The 12,025-nt window shown below is 44.5% G+C and overlaps 1 protein-coding gene across 3 annotated transcripts in view; it reads right to left on the minus strand.

The window, feature by feature from the left end:
- Window positions 1–9,006: 9,006 nt before the first annotated feature.
- Window positions 9,007–12,025, minus strand: part of ILDR1 (immunoglobulin like domain containing receptor 1) — a 34,098-nt gene continuing 31,079 nt past the window's right edge. For all 3 annotated transcript variants that reach the window (XM_058661968.1, XM_058661967.1, XM_004578274.3), the window contains one exon: window positions 9,007–9,225. In XM_058661968.1, the coding sequence (XP_058517951.1) occupies window positions 9,184–9,225 (42 nt within the window). In that variant the 3' untranslated portion in view covers window positions 9,007–9,183. The remainder of the gene's footprint in view (window positions 9,226–12,025) is intronic.

Consider the following 12,025-nt stretch of genomic DNA (forward strand, 5'->3'; position numbering starts at 1 on the left):
AACTGTGGGAACTTCTCTGGTGGACTGTAGCTCTATCTGGTGAGTACAAGAGTTGAGCCCGGGTATGGGCCACACCAGGCAAAGCTGCTCTATTTGTGTGCAAGTATGTGAGCTGGCTCAGGTTTGGGGGGGGCGGGAGAGCCTGACCAAGCATGTCCAGGCCAAATTGTAGCACACTGGCATGCACAAGAACCAGGATGGGGTACAGGCCATGCTAGGCTAGGCTGCTGTACCCATATGTTTGCAAGAGATCTGTGAATGGGGACAGGCTGGCATCCACCAGTGAGAGTTGGGACTGGGGTCAGGCTGGATCAGGCTGGGCCAGGCGAGGCTGCAGCATCAGTCAGCGGGTGAGCTATGCCAGACTGGCTCAGATCTGGTGTAAGATCTGTGGCTGGGAGTGAACCTGGTCAGGGAGCTAAGGGGACTCCCCTGCCAGGCTACAGTTCCGACTGGTGAGTGTGAGAGCTGGAATGGGATGGGGGTAGGCTGACCAGACTGGGTTGGACATGGCTTCAGCAGTATCCCTTGACACAGCTATGTGCTGGTCTGGGGTGTGCCAGATTGGGCCAGGCTCCAGCACCCAAGTGGGTGTGGGGCAGGCTGGGATAGGTCACATACCCAGTGAACTATATGAAAAGCCAGGCCTGGGGGTGGACCAGGTGGGGCTGAGTTGTAGCACCCACTGGTAAGAATTGGAATGGGTGTGGGCAGGTCAGGCACAGCTGCTGTACCTGCAGGTGAATGTAGAGTTAGGAGGTGGGCCAAGTCAGGCTGGGCTAAGTGCTCCTCAATGTATGCAAGGTCTATAACTGGGAAGTGGCCTGACAGAGGAACTTGGGGAACTCTTCTGTCATAGCATAGTCCCCGCTGGTAAACATGAGCACTTTAGTCTGGGGGCATCCCAGACCAGGCCAGGTTGCAGTACCTATCAGCATACATGTGGTCAGGCTTGGGAGTGGGCTGGGTTGGACCAGTCCACAGCACCCACTGGCAGGTATGAGATCCAGGACAGAGTGCAGGGCAGACCTGGTTGGGCTGTGACAGCTTCCAGTTGAGATTAGGGTCAGGATTTGGGAGCTGACAGGGCTAACCTAGGCTGTAGCACTTGCCATCATAAACTGGAAACTGGGGGCAGGCCGTGGGGAGCCAGGCTGCAGCACCCACAGGCAAATGCAAGATCCTAGGAAGGGGACAAGCCTGGCAGGAAGACTGCAAGGGTACCCCTGCTGGGTCACTGTTCCCACTGGTGAGCATGAGAGCCAGGACAGTGGGTAGATCAGGCTGGCAGGGCTACAACACCTGCCAGCCTGCATGTGAACTGGATTTGGGGGAGAGTAGGACCGAACTAGACCACTGCATCTGCTATATGCTGGCATATGCAAGAGATAGAATAAATGAATGTTGGCTGGACTTTCCTGGAGCATCTGCTGGCAAGTACCAGGAATGCATGCAAGTCATGTCAGGCTGGACCACAGCACCACCTGGAAAGTACAGGATCCAGGGCTGGCAGTAGACCTAGTAGGGAAACTGTGGGTACTTCTCCATTTTGGCTGTAGCTACCACCAGTAAGCCTAAGAAGCAGGCTAGGGGTAGGCTTGGCTGGACAAAGTAACAGTACCTGCCAGCATACATGTGGGCTGGATAATGGGGTCAGACAGGCTGAGCTAGGTTGCAGCACTCATGCTGTGTATAAGAGCTGGATGGGAATATGGGACAGACCAGACCAATCTGTTGCACATACCAGCAGGCACAGGAACTGGAACTGGCGGTGTGCCTAGTAAGGGTTGGTGGGGGTCACCTTGACTAGACTGCAATTCTTGCTAGTGTACATGAGGGTCGAGTGTGCAGTGGGCAGGGTTGGACTGGGCTGCAGCATCTGTTGGTTTGCATATGAGATGATGAGGGGGGCGGACAGAACTGACCAGGTGACTGTAACAACCGGTGAGTGTGCAGGCTGATGTGGGTGATGGAATGCACCAGACTCGGCACTAGGTGGCACACAAAGGAGTTAGGTCTGGGGTCACCTCAGGTGAGATCTCTTGGGAGACATTCCTCAACGGGACCACAGGACTCAAAACTCTGACCACAGGGAAAAATTCATAGGATTTTTTATCAGACCTTGGAATGCATGTATCAGGACAGGACCTGCTCAGTTTCTGATGCCTAGTCAATAGACAGCATGCTCAAATACACTTGGGAGACATGACAACCATCTCATTGATGCTTGCAGAGGACATTGAGTACCACATCAGAGGATAGAGGGCAGAACAGATTGGACAACTCTCCTGGACAAGCTTTGACAGCAAATATGTGGGCACATGGATACGCTAAAGTGGACTACATTAGCCAATGGACCTTGGAAAGATTTCATCAGCCTTGGAATGAAACCAACAGAGTTTCAGAGTTATTGAAACCATTTAAGCAGTACCCTCAGAACATGCTCCACATTGGGGATCCTAGGATGACAGCAAGTGGCTGTCCCCCATCCCTGCTGTTTCTCCAGGTGTACAAAAGCAGGATGCTAGAATCAGGAGCAAAGCTGCGGTGTGAACCCAGGCACTGTAATATGAGAAACAGGCATCACAGGCATGCTCTTAACTTCTATATGAAATGCCCTTCCTTCCTCATTTTTAATGTAAACTTAATAGTATAAATGTTCCTCTCAGTACTCTATTAGCTGCATCCAACATACTGTAATATGTTTCTATTTATACATATCTTGATTTTTAAAAATTTCCTTTGAAACTCCATCTTTGTTTATAAGGGGGTTGCTTAGTTTTCAAAATATTTCAGGAGTTTCTTGGACAGGGCCAGCACTGTGGCATAGTGGGTAAAGCTGCTGCCCATGGTGCCAGCATCCCATATGATTGCCGATTTGAGTCCCTGATGCTCCATTTCTGATCCTGTTGCAGGTTTCAATCTACCCCAGAAATGATTCAGAGGCAGACTCTTGGAGCTGGGGAGTCATTATTCACTGGCCAGTGAGCTGTCACATTCCACACACGTGGAAGAGAGGAGCAATCCTGATCAACCATGTTCAGGGGTTTGAAGCAATGATCATCCAATCAATTAAGAGAGCACTGGCACACGATACAAATCATTCGATCAACCAAGCATATGTACAGTACAAATGATCCAATTAACTGTTGTGGCATGGAACATAGATATCCAATTTAAGCATCACGTACTTTAAACTATTCAATCAGTAAGAACCACATCCCACATAGTAGCAAACAACAGAACCAGGCAAACAGGTCTTTCTAATTCCATGTATGGAAACAAATCTGGGACAATCAGCTTATCCCCTAAGCTGTAATAGAAAATCAAGATATCATCATGGAATGAGATACTGTCTTGCAATAAGCACTCTCATTCTCCTTTAGGAACTTTCCAAGAACCCAAGATCAAGTTATGGGCACATTTCAGAAATGTTTCAGAAAATCTAGCCTTACTGTCACCATTTTAAATCATTTACAATGCAACTCCTTGGTAATGATCTGGGAAAGCGTGGAAGATAGTTCAAATTCTCAGACGTGTGCCACTCATGTGGGAGACACAGAAGTTCCTGGCTTTTGGCTTTGAATCAGCCCAGCTACAGGTGTTGCTACCATTTGGGAAGTCAACCAGCAGATGAAAGACCCATCTTTCTGTCTCTCCCTATTTGTTTTTATAACTCTGCCTTTCAAGTAAATAAATAAATCTTTAAAGAGCTTCCTAATATCTTCAATAGATAATTCTAGATTGATTCCGTTGCAGTCAAAGCATACAGCATATGTGACTTCACTTCATTTACAGTTGTTGAGAGTTGTTGTAAGTTGTTACTAGTTAGTGGATAGTTCATGGCAGTTGAGAAAATACATTCAGCTATTGCTGAACAGTATGTTTTGTTAGGAAAGAGGTGCAGAACAGCGAGAATTACAAACTTACAGTCAAAGAAATTAAAGGGAAATAAATTCAGAGAGGTGATTAACTGCTGGCATTCAACTAGAGCAAGCATGTGGTCCTCCAGGAGGCTGGTTATCGCATAGCTTAATGAAATGTAGGAGTTTGGCAGGGAGAGCAGTGAGCAGAGGTAAAGTAGCTTTCAGCTGGCATTTCAAACTTAGCAGGCTGTTGTCTTTGGGGGCCACATAGTTGGAGGGAAATGCAGGCAGTGGGGAATAATTCAGAGTGTGGATTAGATTGGTTTTTAGAATATAGGGGCTAGAGTCCCTTGGGATTGGATTTGGATTCAGGCAGAGCTGCAACAACAGAAGAGATAAGAATGGCTGTCGCTCAGAGATAAGAGATAAGAATGTCCTTGCTCCATCGTAAATGTGAACTAGACACTTGTCTGATTGCGTTGTTCACACCACCCACATCTCTGTGATTTTCTGCCCAATAACCCCACCAGCTGCTGCAGTGGGGGGGCAGGAGAGTGTTGAAATTCCCAGTTCTACTTGCAGCTATTTCTATGTCCCATTTCAGCTTTTTCAATTACTGTTTTATGTATTTGAGGCTCTGAGGTTTAGCTTGCACACATTTGCTATACTGTGTTTTCTTGGTGGTTTGATCCTTAGAGTGCTAGTAAAATCCCTCTTTATCACTGATAATTTTTTTATTTAAAATCTAATTTGTCACAGCTATCTGCTCCATTTTAAAAATGAATGTGTACATGGTGTATCATTCTCCACACTTCTTACTACTTTTAACTTACCTGTATTTTTTTATATGTAGCATATCATTATTTTCAAGTCCATTCCTTTAACCACTTTCTAAACTTTACTATTTATTTATTTATTTATTTACTTGCTTAACAAGGAGTCAGAGAGCAAGCTCCCATCCACTGGTTCCTTACCCGTATGCTCACAATGGCTTAACCTGGATGAGGTTGAAGTCAGGCACTCTGCTGCTTGAGCCTTTGCTGCTGCCTCCCAGGGTACACATCAACAGGAATTTGGAATTGGGAGTGGAGCTAATAGTGCAGAGAAATCGACACAAAGAATGGAGGTAACCGCTGTTTTTGTCTCATAGGAAAGAAAGTTTTTCAAGGCAACAATTTCACTGAGCAAAGTGAGGTTTCTTAAAGACAGATATCTCTTGCCACAGCATCAGGAGGGGAGCGCCAAAAAATGAAAATCTAAGAAAATGGTGGAACAAGAGGCAGAAGATAAAACCCATCAGAAGGCCAGAATTGTGTTCCTGCCTAGTTTTCTCATGATAAAACAATGGCCAGGGGCTAGAGTGATGCCATACCAGGCTAATCCTCCACCTGCAGCACCAACATCCCATATGGGCACCAGTTTGTGTCCCAGCTGCTCCACTTCTGATCCAGCTCCCTGTTTATGGTCTGGCAGAGCAGCGGAGGATGGTTCAAGTCCTTGGACCTCTGCATCTAGGTGGGAGACCAGGAATAACCCCCTGGCTCCTGACTTCAGGTTGGCTCAGCTCTGGCTATTGCAGTCATTAGGTGGATGAACCATTGGATGGATGAATTTCTCTCACTGTCTCTCCTCTCTCTATAAAATGTGCCTTCCCTGTAAAAATAAATAAATCTTAAAAAAAAATCACTTCCTTGTGTTTGAAGAGTTTAAGACATTATTTTTAAAGGTGAGTCTAACACTTATAAAATCTTATGTTTTTATTCATCTATGAATGCTTTTTTCTCCCTTTCATCTTGAGTGGTAGTTTTGCCAGATAAGGAGTTGAGAGGATAGTGTTCTCTTAGCACTTAAAAAATATTTAAGAGTTAGCATTTAGTCTAGTGATCACAATGCTGAAGCCCACAACAGAATTCCATGCCTATCTCTATCCTGATGTTAATTAGTTTCCTGCCCCTGTAGACACTGGGAACACTGGTTTTGGCTCAATTACTGGATTACTACCACTGACATGGGAGCCTGAAATGAATTCCTTGTTCCCAGCCTTGGCCCCCCCACCCAAGACAAAGGGAATTTGGGATGTGAACAGGCAGTTAGGGATGCTTTTGCTTTCTTGGTCTCTCCAAAATACTAATAACAACAAAAAGAATTAAGCCATTGTCTTATCTGAGAAATTGAAATTTGTGTTCCACTACAGACAATGCACTATTTCTATCTGGCTGCTTACAGCAATTTTTCTTCATCCTTAGTTTTTTTTTTTTTAAGATTTATTTAATTTTACCGTAAACTCAGATATATATAGAAGAGGAGAGACAGAGAAGATTTTCTGTCCGTTGATTCACTCCCCAAGTGACCGCAATGGCCAGAGCTGTGCCAATCTGAAGCTAGGAGCCAGGAGCCTCTTCCGGATCTCCCATGCAGGTGCAGAATCCCAAGGCTGTGGGCCGTCCTCAGCTGCTTTCCCACAACACAAGCAGGGAGCTGGATGGGAAGCAATGCTGCTGGGATTAGAACCGGCACTCCTATGCTATCCTGGCACTTACAAGGCAAGGACTTTAGCCGCTAGGCTGCTGTGCTGGGCCCCTTTGTTAGCTTTCAAATCCTAATTATGTATCTTGGGACAGATTTCTTTGAATTTGCCCTGTTTGGGAATTCATTCAGCTTCTTGGAGTTCTCGGATTATATTTTTCACCAAATGTAAGATTTTTTTTTCAGCCATTCTTTTACCAAATATTCACTCAATGCCCTCCCACTTTTCCTCTTCACTTTCGGGAACTCTAGCTACACACGTGTTGGACGTGTGTATTGTCCCATAGCTCCCTGAGCCCTGGTCATGTTTTTCAGCCTGTTTTCCTTCTGTCACCACATCCTCACAGTCTATGCTCCATTATGATTATTCTACTGTTAAAATTACTGCTTTAAATTTCTGTTATCATAGTCCCAGTCTACACTTGTTCACTTTTTAAAATATAACTTTGAGATTTCCTGGTTTTTTCATTTGTTTCAAGAGAACTTGTAATCCACTGTTCTGAGGTTTTCATGATTTTTGCTTTAGAGTTATTTTTTTCTTGCTTTAAAATTCTGATTGAATAATTCCAACATCTGATTCATCTCAGTGTTGGCAACAGGGATTTCCTGCTTTACTCGATTTGTGATTTTCTTGGTTTTTGTTTTTTCTGAACATTTTGCCTGCTATATTAAGAGGCTCTGCTCTAACTTGTATATTTTACAAGTCATGCTTATGTTTGACATGCAGGTTGTTTGCTTTTGTGGGCTATGATCCCAATGTCATGGTGATTTTTTCAGGCCCTTGTCTAACTTTGGTCTTCAGCTGGGGCCTCCCTGGTCTCTCATGGTGCTACCTGAAGCGGCAGGAGGAACTCCCCTGGGTGATTGCCAGCCACCTCTCAGGTAGGGAGGGGAGTGGGGGAATCTTTTTGTTGGTGATTTCCAGCTGCCTCAGTTTCTGTGGGAGGGTCCTCACTCCACAGAGTGCCTTCCATGACAAGGCTGCTAATTGCTGTGACAGGTGCTTTTCTAATCTTCAGCCCTCATGTCTCTGGGCAGGAGATGAGAGGCTCTAGCCTGTATAGTTATTCCTCAACAAAACTATTCTTGTTTTCTCTTACTCATATCTCCTTTGCATTGTATTATCGCTTGTAAGAAAAGAGGCATCTCTGGCTCAGCAGGGAATGAATGTGCTTTCCCCTTGGTCACTTATTTTGACCATGGTTCTCCAGGAGTCTCCTCATCTTAGACTGCTAGAGAAACTTCACTGGATCCAGGGACAATGATGGGCTACCTGGCTTCCCTGCATGGCTAGATGGGAAGTCAGGAAATGCCTCCTGCAGCTTGGGGGACACAGGAAGACGCTGACTTCTGTGCTGTGTGTTTGGAGTTGCTTTCCATGCTAGCTCATCCTCTGCAGAGTCCTCCTCTGGTGGTGTTTTGTTCTATTCCCTGGATTTATAAAGCTCTACTCAGTGGGGGAGGGGTTGGGAATAAGTGGGGCTATGCCATCTTGTCCAGACCAGAAGTCCCTTACCTATTGATTTTTATGTCCACATTTTCCGCTTAAAGATTGTATTTTCCCCCCTGTTTTGCTCATTTAAAACCCCTTACTATAGGTAATGAAAACCTGAAAGAAACATTTGTCTATTATGGGCATTGACCATGTGATTAAATTAATAAGGCAGAGAGCGGGAGGATGAATATGTGAGGGGGATTTAACTGGAACTTCAGGCCATACACATGAGAACACAGCTGAAGAACACATGCAAACACACACCTCTGTCCAGGGAGGATCCATCTCTAGTATAAATGGATTCATGCAGCCACCAAAGGGGCTGCGGCCAACAGGAGGGGTGGTGAAGCCTGTCATACAGAGAGCACAGCCCTTTTCTCCCAAAACCTCGTGGGTGCCAAGAGCTGCCTGGATGTGACTGCTTGGGAAATCTCTGCTCTGAAAGGCTGCACGGTGCCAGCAGAGCTACCCAGATGGTCCTGGCTCTTCTCAGAACTTTAGGGGAGAAGGAAGATTCATCCAAGCAGATACACTCGAGTAGCAAAGCAAATATGTCTAATGTATTTTTTATTATATATACATTATGTTGTTCCTAAGAAGCATTTATAAAGTGACTTTTTAAATGAATAGATAATATTTAAGAAAACATATGTTAGAAAACATAAGTTAGACGAGGGATAGGGAGAACAGGAGGGAAACAGGGCAGGAGTAAGGCTAGTGCAAAACTATTTCTTAATTCCGTGCACTTCCAACAAATAACCCAGACCAGGGCACATGGCAGGAATATTCCTGTGCCACCTCTCACTGGGGCCTCAGGAGCACTCAGAACCTGGCATGGGGAATGCTTAGCCAAGAAGGATGTTCAAGATAATACAAGAGGGAGATGGATTTCCAGGATAATTTTTCTCCAGTCCTCTGCCCCCCACCCCGCCAAAGATGTGCCCGTTTCTGGAGAACATGTTCAGTTTCTTCTTCAACATTCCTGAGCTCTTACTTTGAGAAGGGCTATGGTCCTGAGCCATGGGATTCAATTAAAGGCTCAGGCTACTGAGATGCTGAAGGATCATAACTCCGCTAAAATCCATCACAAGTCAACTATGCGCAGAGAGTGTGACTACAGTCACTCATTCCTCAAGCTCTTGCTTTTGGGCTTCTGCTGTTTGATTCTCAGGATAGAATCCAAAATTGTTAGATACGGTCTTCCAGGTGTTCTCATGTCAGCTGGAAAGTTGAAGTCCCAGATGTGACATGGGAGAGCTGTGAAGTAGCCACAGGAAGCAATGCCAGACCAGGTGACTAAATGATCACACTTCTTCCACTATGGGAGCTCTCTCTCTCCTGAGGAATAGAATATGCACAAATACACACAACACAGTTAGCCAGGAGCCAGCATCTACTATACACTGGAGGGTTGTCACAAGCCCAAGGTAACTGCAGGCTTGCTAAAATGGGAGATCAGAACCTACACAATATTTCTTAACTCTTCACAGATCCAGACTCTTCCTCAAACTTTTGCATCTCTTCTTTGCTACCTCTCTATAGCCATCAAGTTCTGAAAAGCTTTTAGTCTTATTCACTCTAGCTCTTTTTTTAAACATCTGTAAGTCTCCAGACTTAAAAAAAAAAACCCCAAAAGACTGTATTCATCATTTGAAGCTTTCTGCCGCTCTTCTATGAGGACACGGTTGATCCAGGTGTCTTTTTCTTAACTATACTCTCTTGAGCCATTTACTTCTTCCCAGCCCTTTTCTGGAAACATCAACATCACACTTAAGCATTTCTCTGGACTTAATTTTCTTCCAAGATCACTGATTATCTCTTTTAAACCAAACTTAGTAACTTTTCTTTAGAAGCTACTCCACTTGGTGTTTAGACTTGTCCCACTTGTTCAGTGAAGGTAAGGAGTACAGTTTACATTTCCTGTTTCCCTAACTATGTATTATAGGTGATACATCTCATATGTATGGATATTCCCGTTGTGATTTTGAAAATCTCTGCTTCTAATTTATCAGAAGAATAAGTGCTAGGAGACATGATTCCCAAATAGTCTCTGACCACCAAGGAAAATCACAAAACAGGGAATGTCCAGAGTTCCCTCAAGGAAAACATAGACAGGATCATGGAGTAAACATTTTATGGAACGATTTTTTGAAGTCTAAATAACTTTTTTATTGTTGTTAAATCAAAAAGTCATGGGGGCAGGTACTGAAAAAAATGGAAATCACTATGGAAAATTTGAGTTAGAGAAAAAGGAACACAGTCATTTACAGACCAAGTTTGGAACAAGCCAGAAATGCCTGTGAAGTCCAATCCATCACAGCAGGATTGGAAAGAAAGGCAATTGATTTGAAGGAGGTCACTCAGTGAATAACAACTGGGATTAAAGCTTCAAGTGCTGCTTTGGATAGAACTGCAGTTATAGTTTCAGTAAAATAAAAAGATCTTTAACCCTTGAACTGAGGCTATCTCACCATAGACCTGGGAGTGTGTATATGGCGGGTCCCTTAATAAACTCAATGTAACATCCATGTTCTCATGGGCACTGGGCAGAGAATATTTCTGACCAATTTCAAGTGTCTATGAGCTCATCCATATGAAAGACTTTGTTATTACTGAATACATTACTCTGGAAGAAGTTTCCATGGGACCCCCAAACACTTTTTGCTTAATTCATCTTTCACAAAATACTCAGGGAATTCTTTTGAGTAAATCTTCTGTAAAAAAGAAAGAAAAGCATGCCAGAGTTCTAATGTAGAAGGCCTTGAAGTGGGGCTTCAAAGAGGAAACACACACTTCAAAGATCTATGACAGAAGATCCCCATCTAGTGGGCCACTTACAGCATGATGTTTGAGCTTGACTGCAAGCTGTAGTGACTTCAGATTGGGAAAGTAACTGGTAAGGTGAGTAAGAAGGGAAAGACTATGACCATAGAAACATTCTGTCCCATGGAAGGCATTTCAATCTCAAGCTACAAATTAAACCCCTGCATCCTTCGAACTAACCAAGCTGCCAGGTCAAGCTTTGACCTGGGTTTCTGGTCCCCGCTGGAACAGGAATGGAAAGCTGGATATGCTGAAGTAAAGCAATGACTCTTTGAGAGGCTTTTCAAACTTGCAAACAAACCTTTGATGCTCAGTTCATTTCTAGTTGAAAATATGATGTATGTGTGAGAAAGGGTGGAGAGAATTGTTATTGTATACATCTCAGTGCTAAAAAAAAGTTGTGTTAGTCTCAGAAAGCGAGGAAGAAATAAGACCTCAGAAAAATATGATCGTCTCCTGAGAATGCTTTGAACAAAGTATGTATTTCTTAAAAGGTAGACTTACAGAGAGAGGGGGAGAGACAGAGACACAGAGAGATCATCTATTTTCTGGTTCACTCCCCAGATGGCTGCAAAAGCCGAGGCTGGGCCAGGCTGAAGCAGGAGCCCACATGGCTCCAGGTTTCCCAAATGGGTGCAGGGTCCCAAGAACTTGGGCCACCTTCTGCTTCTTTCTCAGGCACATTAGCAGAGAGTTGAAGTAGAAGTAAAGCAGCCTGGACAGGAACCAGCATCCATACGAGATGCCAGAGTTTGTAGGTGGCAGCTGAACCCGCTATACCACAAGGCCAGCTTCAACATTTTTCTCCAAGGAGGCAGCATGAAGTTAAGGAGAAAAAGCAGATGGTTTAGAGAGTTATTTTCAAACTCTGGCTCCCCTGCCTATTGACTGTGTGGCTTTGGACACATAATTAGCCTCTCTGCGTTTCCTGAGGTTGATGTGAGGATCAAATACAACAGGACCCAGAAAGACACCTCCTCCCTGACCTCCCACCAATGTATGAAACACAACTGCTGTTCCTTTTATATATAGTTCTTACTAGAAGCCATATACTTAAAGGGGAAAATGACTTAGGAGAACACAGGGTTTGTACTGCAGGCCCCAAACTGATTTGAACATTACATTTCATTGTTGTTGTTCAAATGAAGAGATGCGATTTGGCTACTGTAGGAGTAAAGTGAGGGCAGTTGTCCCAGCTTGCACTGATTCTGTGTTTTCTTCCTCCCTGGTATGATGGAAGTGACAGGTGCTCCATCTCAGGATGATACTACACCCTTCACAGGTCTGGCATGGTTACCCAAGATGCAGCACCCCT

This window comes from Ochotona princeps, chromosome 3 (genome assembly GCF_030435755.1).
Source record: "Ochotona princeps isolate mOchPri1 chromosome 3, mOchPri1.hap1, whole genome shotgun sequence".
Taxonomy (NCBI): domain Eukaryota; kingdom Metazoa; phylum Chordata; class Mammalia; order Lagomorpha; family Ochotonidae; genus Ochotona; species Ochotona princeps.